General features: G+C 28.5%; 1 protein-coding gene across 1 annotated transcript; it reads right to left on the minus strand.

The window, feature by feature from the left end:
* Window positions 1-484: 484 nt before the first annotated feature.
* LOC111033158 (protein PF14_0175-like) lies at window positions 485-21,314 on the minus strand. Its single transcript, XM_022313763.1, is given in 9 exon segments — window positions 485-3,094; window positions 5,194-11,149; window positions 12,787-13,143; window positions 13,223-13,455; window positions 13,533-13,759; window positions 16,588-16,733; window positions 19,209-19,250; window positions 19,252-19,299; window positions 20,768-21,314. Coding segments are annotated over 9 exon segments (8,184 nt in total). The 5' UTR covers window positions 20,771-21,314; the 3' UTR covers window positions 485-1,922.
* Window positions 21,315-22,963: the final 1,649 nt, after the last annotated feature.

Genomic DNA, 22,963 nt, shown 5'->3' on the forward strand with positions numbered 1-22,963 from the left:
TTGGAAAGACGAGGGATTCTTCTTTAAATAATCATAATTTATATTATAAATACATTAAGTCTTTTTCATGAACAATACATTATTTTCTCAAAATGTTGCATTTTTAAATTATATTTATACAATTGGTTACTTAATTTTTAACTTTTCAATAAACATTTTCATGTATTCAATTTCTTTGGTAATTTTCAAAAACAAAATAGTATAATATATAAATAAATAATAAACAAAAACAATTATCTATTATAATAGTACACTATTGTTATCTTTACAAACAAATTTACAAATTAAACAAAACAATGTTCAAGTTAATTATAAAGTTTTACACCTTATATTACTAATTCTATATACATTATTGAAAATAACTCTTTGTTTATTGTGTTCTCAAAAAAAAAAAAAAATATATTTATTGAATAACATATTTGACTGAATTTCTATCCGAATAGTATATAATATTTATTTGTTTTAAAAAATATTTGTACATGGTTATGATAACAATTTAAGTACAATATCTGGGAAGCAAATATATTTTTTACAAATACTGTTTTAATAAAATATACATTTCAACATACTTATTAAATATTGATGCAAATTTAAATGTCTCTAGCCTCATTGAAAATATTATAAGTTACAATTATATGAATATAATAACAAAATAAATTCACCAGCAAATGTATTTTAAAACAAAATAAGATAATTTTTTACTTATTAAATCATCTATTTGAATCATAATAAGTTAAATTGCACTCAAAATCGGAAAATAGGATATAAATAATATAATATATATATAATATGATAATTTAGTTTAAAGTAATGGCAATAAAATAATGAATAAAAACTAAATTTTTAATAACTGTGCTAACTGTTAAATAAATTTGAACCAGATGCTACTATTAGTTTGCAGTTTAAAAGTATGAATTATACATAGTACATACTATATAACTTTAAAAAAAAAAGATTTACATGTAAGCAATGAGTAAAAATAAGACAATTTTGAAATCCAATTATTTTAATTTATTCAAAGTTCAATTTTCAAAAGCTTCATTAATCATAAAAACTTGGTTTAAGTTTTCTACTGTGAATTAGTACAATTGTATATTGATGAATATTGTGCTTATTATGCAACTTAAATATATCTGTATTCTAATGGAAATTAAGATTATATAGATTCAATTTTTCTCATACCTCTTTAATTACTTACATGACAAAATCTAGGAAAAACAAATCTAATTATCTCTTATTATTTTATAATAAAAATTACAGTTTAAATTGTAACCATACAGTTATAGTCGAAATTAAAATATTTAACGAATAATTTATGATGGTACAGTTAAAATAGTTTTTATACTTTTTAATACACAAGTGAACAAGATAGACATAAGTCTTGTATTTAAAAAATATATCATATAATATTATAATATAATACTAAATTATTAATGTATATGTACAATGCTACTCATTTCAAATTATTGTATGATAATAAAATATTTATTTTATCATGCATAAAAATGATTATTTCTTATTATTTAATTAGGTATTCAATTAATGGTACAAGTAGTTGAATTAAAGAAGGTAAAATGTATCAACTAAAATATAAGTTCAAAATAACAAAAAAAAAATGTACACTGATAAATACTTTCTCAACACCTTAAAAAAAAAAACAAACATAATTTGGTTTCAAAAACAATTTAAAAATGGGTATGATAATTTTTAGTAACAAGCAAAACCAAACTGAGTGTAAATAATGGCTATACTCAATGACATTTTACAATTTTGATTTTTTTATGGAAATATATTCTTATTATAAATTAACAACGAGTACATATTTTCTGATTTTTGAGCTAGATAACAATCCAGCATTATTAATGGTAACTTAAGTAGCATTTAATAAATAACATATTTATATACTTAAACTCTGAAATTAATCAATTAGTTTTTCTAGAAACTCTCCTAAGAGATGCTCGTGTTGATGTTAGCTTATAAGATGGAATATCTAGCTGCGGAGATTTGCTTGATACTTGCTGATTATTCTTGACATTATTGTTTTTTAGACGACTCGATATTCTTCTATTGTGACATTCTTTTTTTTCAACTATTGGCTTTTGTTCGGGTGTCTGGGTCTTTAGGTTATTCAGTTTAGAGAGTTCAGATTTTTCTTCATTTTCTTCTGATGTACGACCTCTATACATTCGTTTTATTACCTGAGATTCAATAAATCCATCCTCTTCAACATTTTTGCGTTTACTTTTACGAAAGTTATAATGTGGTGTTCCACTGCTAATTGTTGAAGTACTGTCTTCCGACATACATGTTTCTGAATCCATGGCAGTAATATTTGGTGGTGATTCCGGACATGAATCAATTTGTTCAATTGAATCTAAAACAGTCTTGATGCCATTCATAAACGGTTTAGTCTCGCTATCATTAGAGTCTTGATTCATTTCATTATACAAAGCTTGTTTTAAAAATGATACTTTTGTTTTGTTTTTCTTGCAAACAGTTGTCTGTTCCCCACCAGCTGGAATAACTGTAGTGGTTGTTGTATGAGACAAAACTGATTTACGCCTAGCTTGCAAAGGACCAGTATCATTTGACTTTGACGTAGATGCTTGTAATAGGCAGAGTGTCGGACTTACAGATTTGTCTAAATCATTTAATATGGCCACTTCAGGAAAAAGTTCGTTTGTGCTTGGTTTATCAACACCAAGACCATCAATATCTTCAAACAAATCATACTCTTTGGGTGTTTCAACATTATTGTCAAATTTTTTACACTGCTCAAATACAAATAATTTCAAATCTTTAAAAGTTTTTATTTTGATACTTTGAAATGATTCTTGTAATTGTCTTAAATTTTCACCTTCCAACATTTTTTCAGTTCCTGGAAGCATTATTTTAGATAAACAATTAATCCAATTCTTTGCTGATTTGTCATTTTTTAAACGGAGAGTCAATGATCCAATTTTTGTATTAGTACTGTTTGCAGACTGGTTATCAAGCATATTATAAACAGTATTACTTAAGGTATTTTCGTTTTCATTTTCTGATTCACACTCAGTCTTAACAGCTTTTGGTGATAATTCGTCTTTTTGTTTATCTGAGAACAAAACAAATAAGAATTTGAGTTAATCAAAAACAATTTAAAATTATCATGATTGGGGAAAAAAATATTGATTTAATATAATATGAAGAAAATAGTGGTTGGTTTTGAATAGAATTTTTATCCAAATAAATTACCCTCTACCACATAAATAAAAATTAACTTATAAATTGTATTTATATTAGGTTTTAAATAGAAAAAAAAGAAGAATGATAGCTATTAAATAATAATGGAATAGTAAATTATTTAAAATAGATAACTTAATTTTTGTATAACAATATTTGCAATCTTTACCATAAAATTATACGAAATACACAATGAAAATATATAAAAACATAAAAATTATAAATAATTTTAGATTCTGAGTGTAGCGAAAAAATTTAATGATTTTACAATTGCTGGTTTTTTCCATCGACAACCTTAGAGGCAGCGTTTTTTTGGGAGAGGGGAGAGGGGGTTTGAAGACACTTAATTTTTTTCTCGAATATTCACAATGCTAGAATATCAACTTATGACCCCTTTGTTTATAATGTTTTAACTATACGCCTACTTTTTTTATGACTGTATAATTATGTTAACAACTATGGTTCCTACAAATCCAACATAAAATAAAATATTAACATTATTGTAAACTATAATTTTTTGTCAGAATATTATTACAATTTACTAATAAGAATACTAGACTTAAGCTTTAGGGTCTGGATTTGAATGCCATTAAAAACCATACAAATATATTCTAAAAATACCCATAAATTCCCTTAAAATGCATTTTACCACAAAAAATACCTTAAAGAAGCCATGTATTTTTTTGAAAAAATTTGGAATTTTTAAATAAGATATAATTATTTTATTTAAAAAAACTGAAATTTAAAAAATTGACATGATGTTGACACGCATGTTTTGGCCTTTTGGGGCAATATTATTTATACTAAGCATACTAAAATATACATTAAGAATTATATGAATAAATACCAAGAAAACATTTTGTATTTAGATAATATTTTGAGTAGGCTAAATATGCATTAAAACCAATAAAATAACCTAATAATAATAATAATTCTAAAAATGCTCTCAACATTAAAAAGTCGAAAAATACAAAAAAAAAAAATGCAAAATAAAATGTTTATCTTTGAAACACTGGTTACACAAAATGAATTATGTTCTTGGAAAGCATTGACTAAAATCAACCAAAAAAATATGCACTTTGCATAGAAATCCAGGCCCTACTAATGACCACATTATATTTTAATTTTTATCAAATATGATACTATCAACAAGCCCAAAAAAAATATTAATAAAGATTTTGGGGGTGGTAATAAGTATATATAGTTGAAATTTTCAAAATATTTTGACTCTTTTTGATCTATTAATAGCCATAAGAAATAAGGTTATTTTAAAGTATTTTTTTCAACTATTGTCAATAATAATTTTTCACTCGATCAATTGACTTAAAAATGTAATACAGAATTCAACATAAGTTTTTAATAGTAAAATTTAAAAAAAGGTTAAATCCACTAAAATTGTCTGAAGTTAGAATTTTAAAAAAATTAATAAAAATGCAAAATGTTGCAAATAGAAATTAGAAATTCATAAAAACATTTGAAAATTCAATAAAAATTCATTAAGTTTTTGTACTTTAAATAAAATAAAAGTTTACCAGAATGTTATTTTTTTTAACTATTAAATTTGATTATTCAAGAATATTAGGCTACAGCACCCGGTCACTACTCAGAATCATTTTTTGTATACAATAATTCATCATTGAATTCACAAATTTAACACATCTATCACAATGATGTACTCAAAAACTACTCAACAGCAGAGCAGTACCCACTTGTTCACCTTATTACTATCTTTATTAGTCTATTACTAAAATAAGACATCTAAACTTCGGTTCTAGTGTACATTTTAAAATTGTTTTAAGGTAATTAATTTATACTCACAGTACTCAAATTTATTAGTTTAAGAATATAAATTACAGGAACTTAAACCACATTAATAGAAGTATGTTTTGAATTTATACAAATCCATATTTTTTAACATACTGACTAAAATATTCACAATTTAAAGAAACAATAATACAAATTGTTACTTACAAGTATTTGAAGCTTGAGTGACAGTCGAAATTATTTCAGCAGCTGAAGCAGCAGCAACATTGTCTATCACTGTATTTGATTTGTTATTTTCTTCTTTTTTAGGGCTGGTAAGTTCTAAAATATTAGGTCTTTCCTCAATAGTAATATCATGTGTGTCATGTTCTTGCTTAACAATTGTACCGTCCTCACACTTCACAACGTGCTCATCATTTAAATTATTAGATACTTTATTGTTACTCAAACAATCAACCAAAGTTTGGCTAACATTTGTATTCTCAAATTTGTTTTCATTTGAGTTTGATGTGTTTTGTTGGCTATTTTTATTATTAATAATGGTCAAGTTTTCATTAGTTTCTTCTTCCTCATGAGTGTCAAATGATGGAAACTCAATATCTTCATAAGGAAGGCTACTGCTTTCTAACGATTCAGGTGGAATAAAAGGTGGTTCTTTTTTAAGAGCTGTACTTAATTTTTCTTGCTTATTAACAAATTGATTCATACTAGAGTTATTAATCTGTTCTTGGTTCATGTTTGTGTTTTGTTCATTATCACAATAATCTTTATGAATACTTTCTGAAATATTATTTTGAGCTTCAGATAATAATTCATTATTATCAGTTGGTTCTGATTTAGGTGTACACGGAAGAGTATGAATGACACTAAATGTACTTTGAGATGCTTGATTTTTTTTCATAACTGGAAATGACAATTGTTTTTGACTATTATCAAGTACTTGAGCTTTTTCCATTGATTCCAAAAGAATATCAGGTTTATTTATTTTATGATCAAAGTTTTGTAAGGTACTATGTACAATTTCACTTCCTAAACTTGTATTGGCAATTTGTAAATCATCCGCTGATAAAGCTGATAGGATAGTTGATTCACTTATGTTCTGTCCTAATATGTTAGAAGCCATTTTAACATCATTTGAGCAAGAATCTTTAGCGGTAATCTGATGAAAAACTACAGGTCCTGGTCCAGTTACTGGACAATGTAGCCTATACATTTTTTGATTATTCCCTGCTGCAACAAGAAGTCTAACATTTGCTGCATTACCATCAGGTATAGATAAAAATGATCCAGATGCACCACTTACAACAATTTGGGTGGATTGAGAAACTTTAGACTTCATTTCAGCTTCAATATTAATTTTTTTAATAACATCATTCACATTAATTAATGCATTTTCAATTAAAGGTGTTTCTGAAATCACCGTGGATTGTTCATCTGAATTTCTGGATGGAGAGTTGATAATATGTGAAAAATGACTAACAGCATTAGAACTATCCTCACTGTCAATAGCTTGCATATCAGATGTAGGGCTCATTTCCATACCAGATGATGAGCAAGATGTTTGTTGAGAGCATGTTTTTAAATTTAATTGATTTGTCTTTTTACGTTTGGCGTTCAAGCTTGGATTTGTTGGTGGGTTGGTTCTACGTCTTGGAGCTGGCTTATTTTTCAACTCGGGCGAATTACGAAGTTGTTCAGCGTATTTATCAAGTATTGCATAAATTCGCTGAGTAGTTTGTTCGTCTTCTTGTAATTTAGGCAAAGGTTTTTGCAAAACTGGAACTTTTACAGCTGAAGTAGATGGAGAACTTGCTGGTGTCTTAATAACAGGTTTTACTTTATTCGCAATCTGCTGCTTAACACACTGTGAATCAACAGGATTTATTGACACGTTGTTATTAGGTGATGTTAAAGGGGGTGTGGGAGTAACACTACGAACTGAAATTATAGTTGGTTGTATTGTTACTAGTTCTTTATCATCGCTAGCCAAATCATTTACATTCGACAGTGTTTGATTCAAAAATGAAAATGAACAACGATCTCGTTCATTATTCAAAATTGATTTTTTATTTAGAGGAAATAATGTTTGATTGCTATCGGTATTAAGCAAGTCAACATTTTCAGTAGGAGAAGGAATTTGTATAATTTCATGATTTATTTGTGGTAACATGCTGGCTGTACTCATTTCATTCATCAATGAAGTTTTCCTTACTTCCTCTAATACTGATTCAAATTCCCTCACTTGTTCCATCATCAAAGTGCTAACATTAGTTTCTGGAAGATTTGGTTTAATAGTACTTATTGATATTTTATTATTTAAAGACTCTATAGTAGTTTTAACAATATTTGGCACATTTGCAGGTAAGATCCTTTCTATTGAGGATGTCTGAACTTCTGTACTTTGTTTACCTTGACGAAAACTATTTTGTTGCCAAGTAGGATGTTTCCGTAACACTGTTTGAATTATTGATGGAGACATCTTTAGTTGTCTTTGTAGTTGTGTTACACCTTGTAAAGGTTTATCTATATTACTATTAGCAGATTTTGAGTCATTTAATATAGGAATTGAATATATTAAATTAGAACTAGATGATGCTATTGATGAATTGATACAACTAGTGGTAAATGTAGTTGGAACTTTTGAAATAGGCATACTAGGGAGTCCTTTTTTAATTTCAATGTTGCTGGTAAGAAGTTGATGAGTAGACGAGGCTGAAACTTGTGGGATATTGTTCGCAGAAGTGACAGCTTTGCATGTCATTATCACATTGTTTTTGTTGTTTCCAATGGCCATAACATTACTAGATTTTGACATATTAACAGTATGCTGAAGCTTATTTTCTACTATTTTTGGTGGTATACAATTCATATTAGAGCTAATTGTATCAACATCATGATTAGTCTGTACACCTTTTGAAGACGAATACACTCGTGACGTAGATGTATTGGTTCGATTAACAATTGGTCCAAGATTTGAAGAGAGATTACTTGCTACACTAGTTGAACACAGAGATGAAGTGTCATTAATAACAGTTGAATTTGGAAATTTTGTTTTACCAAAAACTTGTTGAAATCTTGGTAACATCGAGCCTGTGATTGTGATATTTGGAGAGGCATTTGGGGAAAGTTTTGACTTTTCCAAACATTCTTTAGACTGTCGATTTTGCATTTTTACATTAGTTGGAGCATTATTTCTGGGAGAGATGACCGATTTGGTAGGCTCTATATGACCAACAATTTCGTCTTGAACTGCATACAATGTTCCTTTCTCAAATACAAACATATCAGACATATTAGCTTGTTTAAGAGCTCTAGTTTTACTTTCGTAAGTTCTCATATTACCTCGTCCTCTAGTTGATGTTTTAGAACTTAGCTCATTTTCTTGACTGATTGGTGACACACCTTCAGAAGAACTTTGAAAAACGGCACGATTTGAAGTACTGTTTTTATCTGTACTTTGAATTAGACGTTGCGATTCCGTACTACTGGTAACAAATTTAATTGCTTCTGATGTAGCTGTAAATGTTTGGCTTATTAATTTCAGATTGTCAATCTTTTTTTGTTCATCAGATCTATTAGTTTGAGAAGTATGACTCAAGTCATTCAGCTGCATTCTTTGATTATGTGGGGATGTGTACGTTGAATTGGACTTGATAACCTGACTTTGTGTTGAAGCAATCATCAATGATATAACTGAAGCATTAGGATGAGAAACTTCGTTGGGTAGCCGTAAACCAACACAGGTTTGAGTCTGTATACTTGAAACTGGATTTACCATGGGAATGTTTGATTTTAAATTATCAAATGAATTTTCCTTTATAAATGAAGCATTCACAACTGAGGAATGGTTTACTCTACCATTTGCGGAATTCATTATTTGATCATTTAATAAGGACATATTAGTCGAATTATCTGTGATGTTGGTACCTACTTGTGTTCCTTGATCATTTGGGGACATAATACTTTGTATACTGTCAGACTGTTGGTTGTTGAAATTGACTTGCAAGCCTACTGATGTTTGAATTGGAGAATTTTGTTGAACTTTTGAGTCAAAGTTTGATTTATTTGTGTTTATCGCAAGTGGTATATTTGCAGAACGATTACTGTTGGTTGATATAGAAGAAATTGATGCTGGCAACGATAAATCAATAAATCGGTCTCGTGATTTAACACAATAAGTAGATGATTTTTTTGAAGCATAAGTCATATGCCCAGTAGTTTGAGTAACATGACTTGGATTTATTACATCAGATGTTCGTACTATCACATTTGAGGATAAATGTACAGCACTTTCGATAGCAGATTGTAATCGCTCTCCAGAATTTTGTAGTTGAATATCATTCCAATGTTGATGATCCAAGTTAATTTGATTTTGATCCAATAACACATCCTGTGTCCCAATAGGTTTACTTGGATCTTGTTGAACAGTGTTGTGAACATTTGTAGTTGAATCAGTAGTAATCCTTTGATTGCTTACAGATACACTTCCAGTGAAACTACATTCCCCTTGATGAATTCCAACATTTTGAACAGAATTCATACTATTATTTAATGAACTAGATTGATACACTGAAACAAAATCATCCAACGAATGAGTATTAGTTTGGTTTTCACTAGTTTTTTTTTCTATTTCGTTATTAGAATGATGATTTGAAACTCTTTCTGTTTGTGTTTGTGATACATTTGTTAGAGTATTTGAAGTTGTTTGAATTTGTACTACATTAACAATGTGATTTGTATTTGCTGGCACTATGAAATCTAATGAACTTAGTTGAGGTATTCGTTCTGATAACATATTTAAATGTTCATTAGTGGAATGCGAAAGTTCAAAATTAGCAGAGAAGCTTTTGGTTTGGTCACCTTTACATGGTTTTCCTACTGAATTGATTTTATTGTTTCCAAGTGCCTCATTAATCAATAAATCGTTTTTAACAGATTTTCCTTTTTTTCTGAGAGACCATGAATAGTCAAAGTCTTTGTGTTGATTTTTATTGATAGTCCTTTTTTCTCGTGTTTTTTTAAGCTGATGTTTAAATTTTAAAGGTAATCCATCATTTTTAACAGTTTCCATGATAGTTTCTTCTAAAACAGAATCAACAGAATTTTCTTCCATTTCATCATTAGTATTTGTATCTTTGTATTGAGCATCATCATTTAATAAAGATCCGACAGTTGAGTCATCAGTTTCATCAATACTTATACTTTTATTGGATCTCAAACTCCGACGCAGACCAACTGTAGGTTGTTTTTGAGTAGTCATGGGTTTTGGTTTATTTTTAGGACAAACTTTTCGCCGTTTTTGGGAACCAGCCTTTGGTTTACGTAAACTAACTTTTCGTTTGCGAGAACCACTTTTGGATGGTTTATTCCTATAGTTAACCATTTCTCCAGATGAAGCAATTGATGCTATGGACTCATCATCACTATAATTATTATCACTGCTAAAATAACCTTTATCATTTGTTAATTTTTTCATATTTATTTCTGCACACTTATTATATTCCTCAATATCAATGTCAAGATATGTTAAATCAGAACGTTTAAGTGTATTTCGCTTTAATACTAAATCCAAATTTTCTAAATATTGTAGACATACAATTTTCATTCTTGGCCATTCAAGGTTCCAATTGAATGTCCCATAACGAGGGTACTTGATAACTGAAATAAGGTCTTCTTGCATGACTGGCGTCAATGGATCATTCAATTTACTGAGGTCAGAATGAATCTTAGAATAACTTTCAGCAGAAGCATCAAGAATAGATTTTGAGTTTTTATCAGACTTGCGAGCTTTTGATTTACGTTTACGAACAGGTTTAAGTTTCGAAGTAGATCCCTTTTTGGATTTGTCAATGGAATTTTCAGGAACATTTGTTGGATCTATTGGGATCAGCTTACCACTCTTGACAGCCAAATTTTCTACTCTCATCATAAGATCACTGGAAGGCATTAAAGAATATGCCGTTAATACACATTCTCGGCATATGCTTAAAATATCTTCAAGTAGATTAGCCAATTTCAAATACCCTTGGACTAACTTTTTTAATGATTCAAATGATCCATCTCCGTCACTCAATTGTTTGCATTTTTCTTTTTCATTTATATTAGTAGATAACGCTCTGATATATATTTCTATATACAATGTCCGAGGCAATTTAGAACCAAACTGTAAAAATAAAACGTTCTACAGTTAGAAAACATAATAAAGTGTTATAAATTCAAGTATCCATGGGTTCTAATGTAAATTATATCCAACAACAGTTTTAATTTAAATGTGATTCATATTCAGAGGACAAGATGTTTCCAGTTAAGATAAATATTATAATAGATTTAAAGAAGTTAATTATTTAATGATTAACAAAAAATATATATATAAATTTGATAAAATGTCAACCATCATATTTTATTGAATACAAATAATGTATTATATTAAATAACGAGAAAATGTTAAAAAATGTATAATTCTGACAAACATGAAAATTTAATTATTGCGTAATAAATGATATTTTTTAAGTAATAAATTAACAGCCTATTTTATATTACTATAATTAAGGTAGTTAATATCTAGTTTTTGTAAAATATAAACCCTAAATTATAAGTAAGGATATTAAATAACTTTATAATGAGTAATGATTTATAAATCATATCAAAATAAATTAAGAACAATATTTAAATGTGAAAAAATTGTTAAAAATATAACCATCAAAAGAATTTAATATAAACTTGAATCTTACAACTTGAAATTATACAATTTATTAAAAGGAATACATAGTATTTTGGAATAACTCATTAATTGTGTTCACATTCATGATATATTTCAAATAATGCATGAACAAATAACTCGCATATTATATTACTTATAATTTTACTATAAATTCATATTTTTAATATTACTCTCAAGTTATTGTGAGATTTTACTTGCATGTTATTTATTTCTCGTTATTTTATAATATTTAAGATTATTTTGAAATGTTTATAGTCTAAAACATATGTGTTAGAGGCAATGAAGACTTTTTATTTGGCTTTTACTTTATGTATGTCAATAGATAGGTGTGATGTTATATAATTTATATTGGAAATGAATTCTATTTTTATAATTGATATAGTTTTATGGATTAATAACTATAGAATGGGGAAAAAATTTGGATAAATAATTTAAATTTCAAACTATACCCAACATACCACACAGAAAATTTTTTTAATTATTTGATATTGTATTAATTGTATGTTTCAATAACATGACTGCGATTTTAATAAATTTGGTATCCTACATCACTAGAAGTGATGATATTGGATAAAAGTAAAAGTATTTCATGTTATAGGTCATTTCATTGATAATGAATAATCTTATATTAAATTGTATTCTACAAGATTTAATTATTAATACTAAATTAAGTAAAAAAAATAAATAACTTTTATCAAAATGATTTAATCCATACACAACATTTAATTAAACATTTATAAAATAATGATTACAATAAACATGTTCATTTTTTAAGAATATTAATATGAGCATTACTTCAAATAATTAAAAATTAACATTAACAACTCATTTTTAACACTTTAAAAGTGAGTGTGATCACATTGAAAATTTGGTGACTAAAATAAAAAGTAAATTAATGCAGTACAGCATTCAGTGAGAATACTAGACATATGAATAATGTAGGTGAATTTAATTTTAATAAACAAAATAATATTTATACTATTATGTATTATGTATTAGACTTCAGGAGTTTTTTTTTTACTTTATTAGCATTTACGACTTAAAAAAATAATTTATTAATTTTTAATATTTTTACTTACTTCACTATAAAGAACATCACATATCAGATATAAATGACTAGCTGATGGTGCAACATCAATAAATGTACGAATTTTCTCTTTTATAATGGAGTAATTCATATCAGGTCGCAAATCAGTTTCCATCATCGTTATCACTATAAGACTCCACTTCTTTAAAAGGTCCGCAATATTATCAAAAACATTAGAATTTTTTAATGAATTCATAACCATAATGCAAGCAGCCATCTCACAAACAAACACAATATGTTTACAAATCCTTGGTCTGATTTCTTTTTGCAAATTTTTAAGTGACTGAATCTTTTTACAATAATTTTCCATTAGAATCTTCCCATCATTCTCAGGAGAATATTTCATTAACTAAAATAAACATTTGAATTTAACTTTTAAGTAAGTACTACAAGTTGACTATAAATTAAAATATATGAAGAAAACTTACATGACCAATAAGTTCCTTTCTATTATTTGTTCTATCAAGGCATGCATAATAAATATCTCTGATAAATTCATAATCATGTTCTTCAATTTGATATTTGTTTTTTAAATTCGAATTTTGCAAATCCATTGCTAATGATGACAGTTTAAGTGCTTGATCTTCACATTTTCCCTCACAAAGCATTCTTAAGCGCAGAACAAACACATAACTCTTTTCGTACTTCATAAATTTTGAAACTAAAATAAATATATTTAAAAAAATTAAATGTTAAGTTATTGTTTTTTTTTCCAACTGAATTATTTCAACAAATTACCTTCTGTTTGAGATGGATTTCCATAAAGTAATTTTGGCAAATTACGATGACCCCATGGATTTTTCATTAAGGATATCAAAAATTGACAATTCCTTATTGCCTCTGGTTGTTTTTGACTCAAACGTCTTAAAGCAAATAAAATGTGTCCCAAAACTGTAGATATGTCCTTTTTTAATTTTTTTGTAACATTTGCCCAGCCAGCATCCAAAAATAATGTAGTAGATTCCCTAGAAAAAAAAAATAATGAAATTTAGCATAATGTATTCAAATTGCACAAAGTATAGCCCACAAGGTAAAAGTCCACAATTTGGAGGCTAATTGTACATTTTCTAAAGATTTCTTTATGAAAAACATACTAAGTGTTACATATTAATATATCATACATTGTCAAGATTGGACAAGATAAAATATAGTTAAAAAATAATGGTAGAACGTCTGAACAAAAAATATATTTATTCATACAAGTTAAAAATCTAAAATTTGAGAATGTGATCAAGTTATTTATAAACAAAAAAATCAATGTATGTAATTTTTTTCTTCATTAGTAAGAGTAATAAAAACTCATAAGTAGATAGTAAAAATTTAAGGTTTGTACCGGGTATTTGAGCATTTTAAGGAGCATAATTAGTACACACATTCAAGTGTTTTTGAGTACATGAACTTTTATAAATGATATTCATAAAATATAATTATACAGCAAACATTAATTTTACATAACACATATAATTCACTACATTTGGGTGTGACATTTTACAGACATCAAACAAAATAATGTTAACACAATAAATATACAACATTACATAGTACTGTGTAAATAGTTAACAATTACACATTTAAATTTAATTTTTATTCATTTATTAAAGTCATCGAAGATTAAAAGTATATAAAATATTTATGTTATTGTGTTAAAAATATTAGTATTTACATTAATAAAATCAAGAATAAGTTACACTTGACAAAATTTATTTGTTCACACATTCCATCTGATATTATAGTCAAATGTATGAGCGGTTGGTAAATGCCCTTAACATGAGGCGTTCTAAAGCTAGTACAACAAATTTATTTTGAGCGATATACCTATAGGAATGCAATTTTATTGTGTGAACATTGCCTAAAATATCAGGTTGGTACTAATTAAAGGCAGTCGGAGGCAGAGTCACAGACAGAGTATACAACAATTGTATGTGAAAAAATGATGCACAGAAGAGTCCAAAATAAAACATTGTGTTATACTTAATAAAATGTTTTTTTATCATTAGAATAATTATTATCAAATCAAAAGTATTGTAATTTTGTCGTAATTTACATTTTTTATTGAATTAATTATGAACAAAAATATTGAAAAATTAAAATGAATTTTGTATTTTAAAATTAAATTACAAAGTGTAAAATTTATACAGCATGATCATAAAAATGTACTTAGATACAAGGTAACAAACCTACCAAAAATATTAACCCTGAAGAGCTTTACCTTGCCAACAAATTAATAAAATCTCTTGTTAAAAAATGCTTCATTTCAGGATATTTTTGGTATAAGTCCCTATATAAAAATTAAAAGTTGATATTAGTTTAATGAATAAGCACTGTTGTTGCCGGAACACAACAACAAAATAAGTATGAACATTTGTGATCAAGGGATGAACATCTGGTCTCATACTCTTTTATATTATATATTGTGTTAGCGAGTATTGCTACTAATATTAATATACCGAGAGGACAAAAATCCCAGCTAATAAATGTCTTTTAAATTATTTAGGAAAGGACTCGCTAGCCAGTCTGCTCTCCGCAAATTGTGAATTTTTTATTATTATTAAAATATTGTTGAGCCAGAAGTACCGCATATTATTTTTATACTTATATCATATCTATACTAATACATAAGACTCGTCAAATAGCTGCCAACATATTTTTTATTCTGTTGGCCCAGGAGGGCTAATATAAAATCATTTTTTTCTGTTTGTTTTTAAGGGCCGTGCACCTGTAACTTTTATCCTCTTTATACATTTGTGTAGCTGTGATTTATTTCTATATTTTAGACCATCAATTACTATTCAAATTGTGTATTATACAGCAACTCAACTACTAAAAACTGTGTTACAATTTTTTTGATAAATTTAAATTATTAACGCACCTCTTCACATACATCCTTATACACAAATACATAATTTGTCCTATATTATAGTACATAACACGTGCTAAATAGCTCAACAGTATTTGCCCTGCGATCACGACCTCTGCTCCTCGAGCTATTATACCACTACACACACCCTGCTAGTTATCCATATTTTTTACAACCAAAGTGTTATTGGGGTACACTACTCAGTTTGTGTCTAAAAGTTTAACAAAAATTAACCAATAAAATAGAATTAGCCTAACACACACACTACCATGTGCCATAGGATATTGTTTTATCGATACGCCAAGCATATTTTTAGATGTCTTAACAACATTTATACATGCTTTTGTACTTGAAAAAAATATTTAAAAATATAAAAAAAATATGTATACTACAACTACAATTTTTAAATGATTTCTGCTAAGGCACTACACTTTTTTGAAGCGCCGTGCAAAAATCAATCATATAAAACCATATTAATTTACAGTTGCTAAAGGTCATATGGCATGGTAGTAATGAAAAACTATGGACACTGGAGAGCATAAAAGCATAGAAATTGAACATTGAAGTATATCAGCCAGCAGGAACATGGCGGTAAGCGTGTTAAAATGGATCACTATGTAGAATTAATCATTCTCCCAATGTAATATATCATAAAATAACATGGTGTCTTTTAATTTCAGTGTATACTGTATAAATATGTATGTATATATTGTAAAACTATTTGAGCATACAAATTTAAATTTAAATAAAATAATTTTTAGTTACTCAAATCTATAAATTAAATGTATTCTATTATTTGCTTTGTGTTATAATGTAATATACAATGACTACAATGACAACACACTAAGCAAAATTCAATTTAAGATTTCATACGTAACACACCATATATATTATATAAAAATCAAATAAAAACAAATATTAATTGTATTTTATTACCTGGTAGCTTGATGCATAAAAGTAGTTAATTCAGAGGCAAAGGAATCAGCAAGTATTACAGTACTAGACTTCTCCCATGCGAATAATAACATTAATGCCCTTTTTAAAAAATCCTTTTTTGTATCTTTATTTACTGACTCAAACATCTAATTAACAAAAAAATATTAAATTAATAACAAATTAACTATTACCTACATAAGTTAATAAATGAATTTGTTCACTATTCATCACAATACCAGTACGGACATCATGATTGCATTTGTTTCAATTAATTTAATTTCTATGTTAAGGTCTAAGGTCAAATAATAAAAAAGTATATACATGATGAATTAAAATTTTACTTGACAAGAACAATTATATTTTATACTTAGAATTTCATAAAAAAATTAATTAATTAGGTAGTTGAATGGTAGTAAATAATGCTATCTTATATAGTAATGATCATTAATAATGGGATCCTTGTAAAATTTATCTTTGGAGTCTAGATTAGTTGTTTAGTTTCATATTAAATATTTGGAAATATGTAGAAACAAAGGAGTACAAAATACAATATAAATAACTAATGTAAAATCATGCCTTATTGTAAAAATAAATCATTGAAAAATAAATCATGTTAAAAAAGAATTAGTAAATTTTAAAATTATTAATGCTGGATTCCAATAAAAAATTTTATAACATAACTAATTAGTTTCTTTCATAATTAACTTAATAGCGTAACTAGTTTAAGTAACTATTATAATAACTATGCTTTTTCCAATGAATTTTAAAATTAATGAACATGTCAAGTTCAAATCAAGTTTACAGATATCCATAACAATCATAACCGTAATAAAAATGAATAATTAATCCAATTTTTTGAAGTTTAATGACTGTACTTACTACTCTATATAATTATCATAATAAATAAAAATAACCCTATACATATATTTTTAGAATTATTTATTTAATGAATTCAATTTTAAAGTTGCACAATCATTGAGAGATGAACCACGTCAAAATTGAAGAAAATATAAAGTTATAATATATTTTCTTATTAATAAGACTAAGAAGAACTTATGTATTTTCATGTATCTTAGGAAACTGCATATTCAAAATATGATTTGGCACAAATTGTTTTCATAATACACACCACTCACAAAAATGTATATTGCATATTTTACCAATTTTAATAGAGTTTGAATATTTTATAGTTGTATACATATAAGCTGTTCATAAATCAACAACAAAAATATTCAATCACAGAATTACACTTCTTATAATTGGGCCAATGCCCAGCAAGTTAAAACTAAATTCAATTCAATAACCCTCCAATAATATAAAATCTTAATCTACGACAGTATTATAATAGTAATCAACCAAAAAATAATGTTATGTTAAAAAAATAGTATATTAGTAACAAAATATATATACAAATTTCCTTTGACATGTTAATATAAATACAATCCACTCTACTCAATACTATTTCATTAAGAGTTAAAAGTGAACTGAATGCAAGGTATACAAATACATTACGTATACTACGCAATATTTATTATTTAACATACAGTTAGGCCAGTATAACAGTTTTTAATCTAACTGTAACAGATGAACAAAAATTAGCTATTATTAATTACTGTTATTCTCATTTTTTTAACTTTTAATACTGATAATATTTTATCAAATTTATAAATAATAAACACTAGATATTTCTTATATTGTATTTAATTTTAATAAGTTTATAATGCATACCTATTATTTTTTAGGGATCTTTGTGAAACGCAATATAATAATGATTAAAGGACATTTCCTATAATAGGGTAATCCCTATTTTTGTAATATGTTTACAATGTTGAGTTGTAAATTAACATTAATATAAGTACACAGGTATACTGATTTTCTACTCAATCAGTTTTATAGAAAACACACATTGCTAACTTTTATGTCAGAGAATAGGCTAGATGTAGAACTACAATAGGTTTATAGTTTGAAGAAATGTTCAATCGTTTAGAAGTTATTTTAATGTTAATAGTGAGTGGTGAAACATTATCGATTCTTTACACCATACACCAGAGAACAATCTAAGCATATTGTTAAGTATATTGGTAAAAGTATCTATCTAATTTTTATTTTTTTTTTAAATGTCTACTCTTTCAATTTTTTAAATATAGGTGTGTTGAAATTTCATGAAAAAATAAATAAAAAGTGATCAGAACTATTTGACATCCTTACATTCTTGTACTTATTAGAGTTTTTAAAAATTCTTATTGAAGTACACATTTTGCGCGACTGTTGGAATTAGAATGAGTATTTTTCAAGAGATTTTTCATTAAAAGAATCTGATGATTACAATACCCATCAAAAGGGTAATTTCACATTTTAATACATTATGTAAATGTAGGAATTTGTTTTGTCCCCTTTATATTAAAATAGAAATGTAAGAATAGTATAACATAGTACATAATATATAAAAATACATAGGTAAGTAAATGTATTAATGCTATTTAAATTTAAAAAAAAATTTTACTGAATAATAACTACATTTTATATAATATAGATAACAAGCATGTTAGTAATTTAAATACATTTAAATATATTATGTTTATGAATATGCCTAAATATTGGCATACTCGTGTAGTACTAACCTCAACTGCAGTAAAATTAGGTGATGACGTCATTTTTTTTTTCTGGATACATAAAACATTCAATTGATCTATGGTTTTCAATCAGCAGAATCTGTAAACATAAAACGCTATGAATAAATAAATAGTAATAAAGGAAATATTAATTTAACGATTAACAAATAACTGGCAAGGTTTTTTTAGTACCTAATTTTTAAAATATAAGTCCCTAAAAATGTTCAACTTTATTATAAGTACCTAGTTAAAAAATAACAGATTGAACTAAAGGAGTTCGAAGAAATGTTCTGGAAATTCTACAAAACTGTATATTTAAATGATAAAAAAAAATGTCAAAAATACTGTACAGTTTAATTTATAAATTAATAAGAAATACTAGAATTTTTGCACTGCTTTTGGATCTGAAAGAATTCATTAATAAAAAAAAAAAAATTGTATTGTGGAAAACAAACACAGAAACCTATCTTTTCTTAAACTACTCAGAATGTAAGTTTTTATTAAAATTTACTGATAGGTACCATCTACCCCTCGATCTACCCAATTACAAAAATAAAAAAAGGGCATAAAATAAATCAACACTTATTAATAATTACTTACCCATAGGGTAAACAATTTAAATTTATAGCAATGACGACTTGTATGATGGGTTTAAAATGTTAGTTACATAGTGAGGATAAGTATAGATTTGATCAATGACATTGGAAACAAATATTTCTTAAGTCACTACTGTTACACGATATGATAATAATAATTTATTACTTATTAGGTACTATTAGGTAGGTACCTGGTAGTATCTGTTGATACTATCATTCAATGTTCTTTTTAAATATCCTCGTAAATATCACTGTATAATCCTTATTGATAATTGAACTCATTTTTATCATAGGTATCAAACAAAATTAGGTTACAGAAATGTTTAAATAAAATACTTGATTTATGTGAATGATTACTGAAATTTAGGTAAAAGTTTGAAATGGAAATGTTGAACATTTAAGATGACATATTATTTACCTATAAATGCCTATTTTTTTTTTTTTTTTTTTTTATTATATTGAATCATTATCATTAGCCACAGTATAAATAATTACAAAGTAGGTAGTACTACCTATCTCTATCGAAAATAGTAATTTTAATTGAATGTTACAGCTAAAATATAAAATTTCATTATTAACTTGGCAAACACCCACAAACAAAGTCAAAGGTTGCAAATGTTAAGAAAATAATAATCAATTATCTACAATGCATATTATGAGTAAGTAGCTGAAAGCTCGTCCTCACAACACGAGAGCTGTCGACAACTAACATTTGAAAACATGGTAGGTACCCATAAAAAAAATGTTTAAGGTATAGCTAAAACCATTCAAAGCAGATAGTGCCAGGTGTGAGTGGAAATTTATTTTACCGCCCAACACAATATCATTAAACGTAGGTGCTCAACTGCGACAATCAACGCAACGGCCAGCGCAGTAAAGCGCTGTGCACCGACGACAAGAGCGGTGACGGCGAGAGTAGGATGCTTAGGTACCATAACAGTGACGGGCGGCGACAAGCATCGTCGGACTTACCATGCGACCGGATCAGCGTCGTGGAGACATGTCAGACGACACGACGTAGTTGTCTATACTCTATAGTACGTCTGTCTGTCGCCGAGCTACTACAACAGGTGCAGCGGCGATGACGGCGGCGGCGGAGCGGGCGGCTACGACATTTTCGGCGGAACCGTGCTGAGCGCGCGATAGACGGTGTCCGTGCGTAGAGCTGCTACTCTCTGTGCTCGGCGGACGCGAGAGACAACGCACCGAAATAATAATAATAATAGTTTTACGGGACCTGACACTAGGTACACCGTGCGCGAAACGTTATGAATGACGGACAAGCGATGGACTGTGTGAGAAGCGTCCGGTCGAAGACGAACGATTGTCGTAAGTTTTCATTACCGCGACACGATATATTACGGTGAGTGTTGGTACGTCGTCGGACGTCGCACGGCATTAAAAACGAAATGGTCGAAAACAAAAACCCAATGCGCGATTGAAGATAACGTCTTGTGCGCGCGCGGTGTGTGTGTGTGTATGTGTGTGTGTGTGTGTGTGCGCGCGCGCACGCCCGTGTGTGTGTATCTGCGTGCGTGTGTGTGCGTCTGTGTGTGTTGTGTATAATAATATAATAGCGAATAATAATAATAATAATAATATAATATAATAATAATAATAATAATATAATATCACTGTCGCGCGTGCGTGTGCGCGCATTTGCGTTCACGAGAGCGCGCCGGTCGTGAGGTGCGTGAACGTGTGCGTGCGCGCGCGCGAGTGTACGCGGCGGGGGTGCGGAGAGGAGACAAAAAAATTTGTATATATATATACACAACGCAAGAACCCGAAAGAAAATAAAATCTAACAACCTCTGCGCGAGTACGATCAACGAAAAAGGAAGTGCCTGCGATAAGTGGTAGTAGTTGCGCTGGTACAAACCACATGGGCGGTGGTGAATCGCCCCGACAGTGTGGCCGGTGGCGACGGCGGGCGGACGACGCTCCGCCGCCGCGGGCGCCCACGGTACAGCCAACCCTCGCAAGTCGCGCGGGGGTGTGTTTTTCGGGCGGCCGATGACCGCCGCCGCCGACGTCGCGGACACCCTGCGCCCGTGTTGCTGTGCGTGAGGGCGTCCGTCCGTCCGTCCGGCGGCGGCGGCGGCGGCGGCGGCTGCACCTGTGCGTGTGCCGAGCCGTGGAGGTAAACGAGTGAGCCGTTATCAACGACGACGGCGAGCCTCCGAACGTGATAACAACGGAACGCACGTTTGTTTTGTCATGTTGTTATTGTTATCGTCCGTGTGACGCCCATTCGCGTTATCTGACGATAATAATAATATTATTATTATAGTAATTTAAAACCTCGAAGACTAGAAATCAGATTATTCTCTGGTCGTCGGGAATGTATGAAAATATAATATCAAATAATAATTCTCGGGCCCAATACACTATCAATTTAATTGTGTCGGTATAAATTTAGGTTTAGGCAGTGTATTAAAGGTGACAATAATATGAAAGCGTATTCAATAAATTATTTAAAATATCAAAACAATTTTGATGTTAATCGATGAATAATAAAATAATAACAATAAAATTGATCCATAGTAATATAGTATTATAATATTAGTCTATTGTCAGTAGTCTGCTATAGCGCAAAGTAAAGCGCGTTCAAACAATGTATAGGTATACATACATATTTGCCGTGTATTTACGTAACAATAATGACAAATTAAAATCATAATAACACGGCGAAATGAGATGAATAAATTTGAATAATTATAGGAGGACAAAAATATTTTTTCATAAATCTGCTTTTTGTTATATTTCTAGATTTTAAACCGTATAGTCAAGCGATTAAGCAAAGGTCTGAAGTCCTGGATAAGGCACCCGGAAGTAAACATTGGTCTTATCGATTTCTTTTCTTATTGTAATCCATTTGTAATAATTATTTTTGTTTGGTTATCTCAATTTTAGAATATTAGTCGCCTAAGTATACACTTTCAATAATTCAACATTAGATTCCGATTACCTAGTAGGTATTGCAACGACGTAGTCTTAGCACCCGCAAAGAGTAAACATCGTTGAGTCGACTTTGGAGTTCAGACCGATTTTATTTTTTGTAATTATTTGTCCTATCTCCTAACACAGTAACACCTTCATGTGTATTGACATGGGACATTGATACAAATAATTGATTATTTTTTACACTCGACACAACTTCATAAAA

This window comes from Myzus persicae, unplaced genomic scaffold (genome assembly GCF_001856785.1).
Source record: "Myzus persicae strain clone G006 unplaced genomic scaffold, MPER_G0061.0, whole genome shotgun sequence".
Lineage (NCBI taxonomy): Eukaryota > Metazoa > Arthropoda > Insecta > Hemiptera > Aphididae > Myzus > Myzus persicae.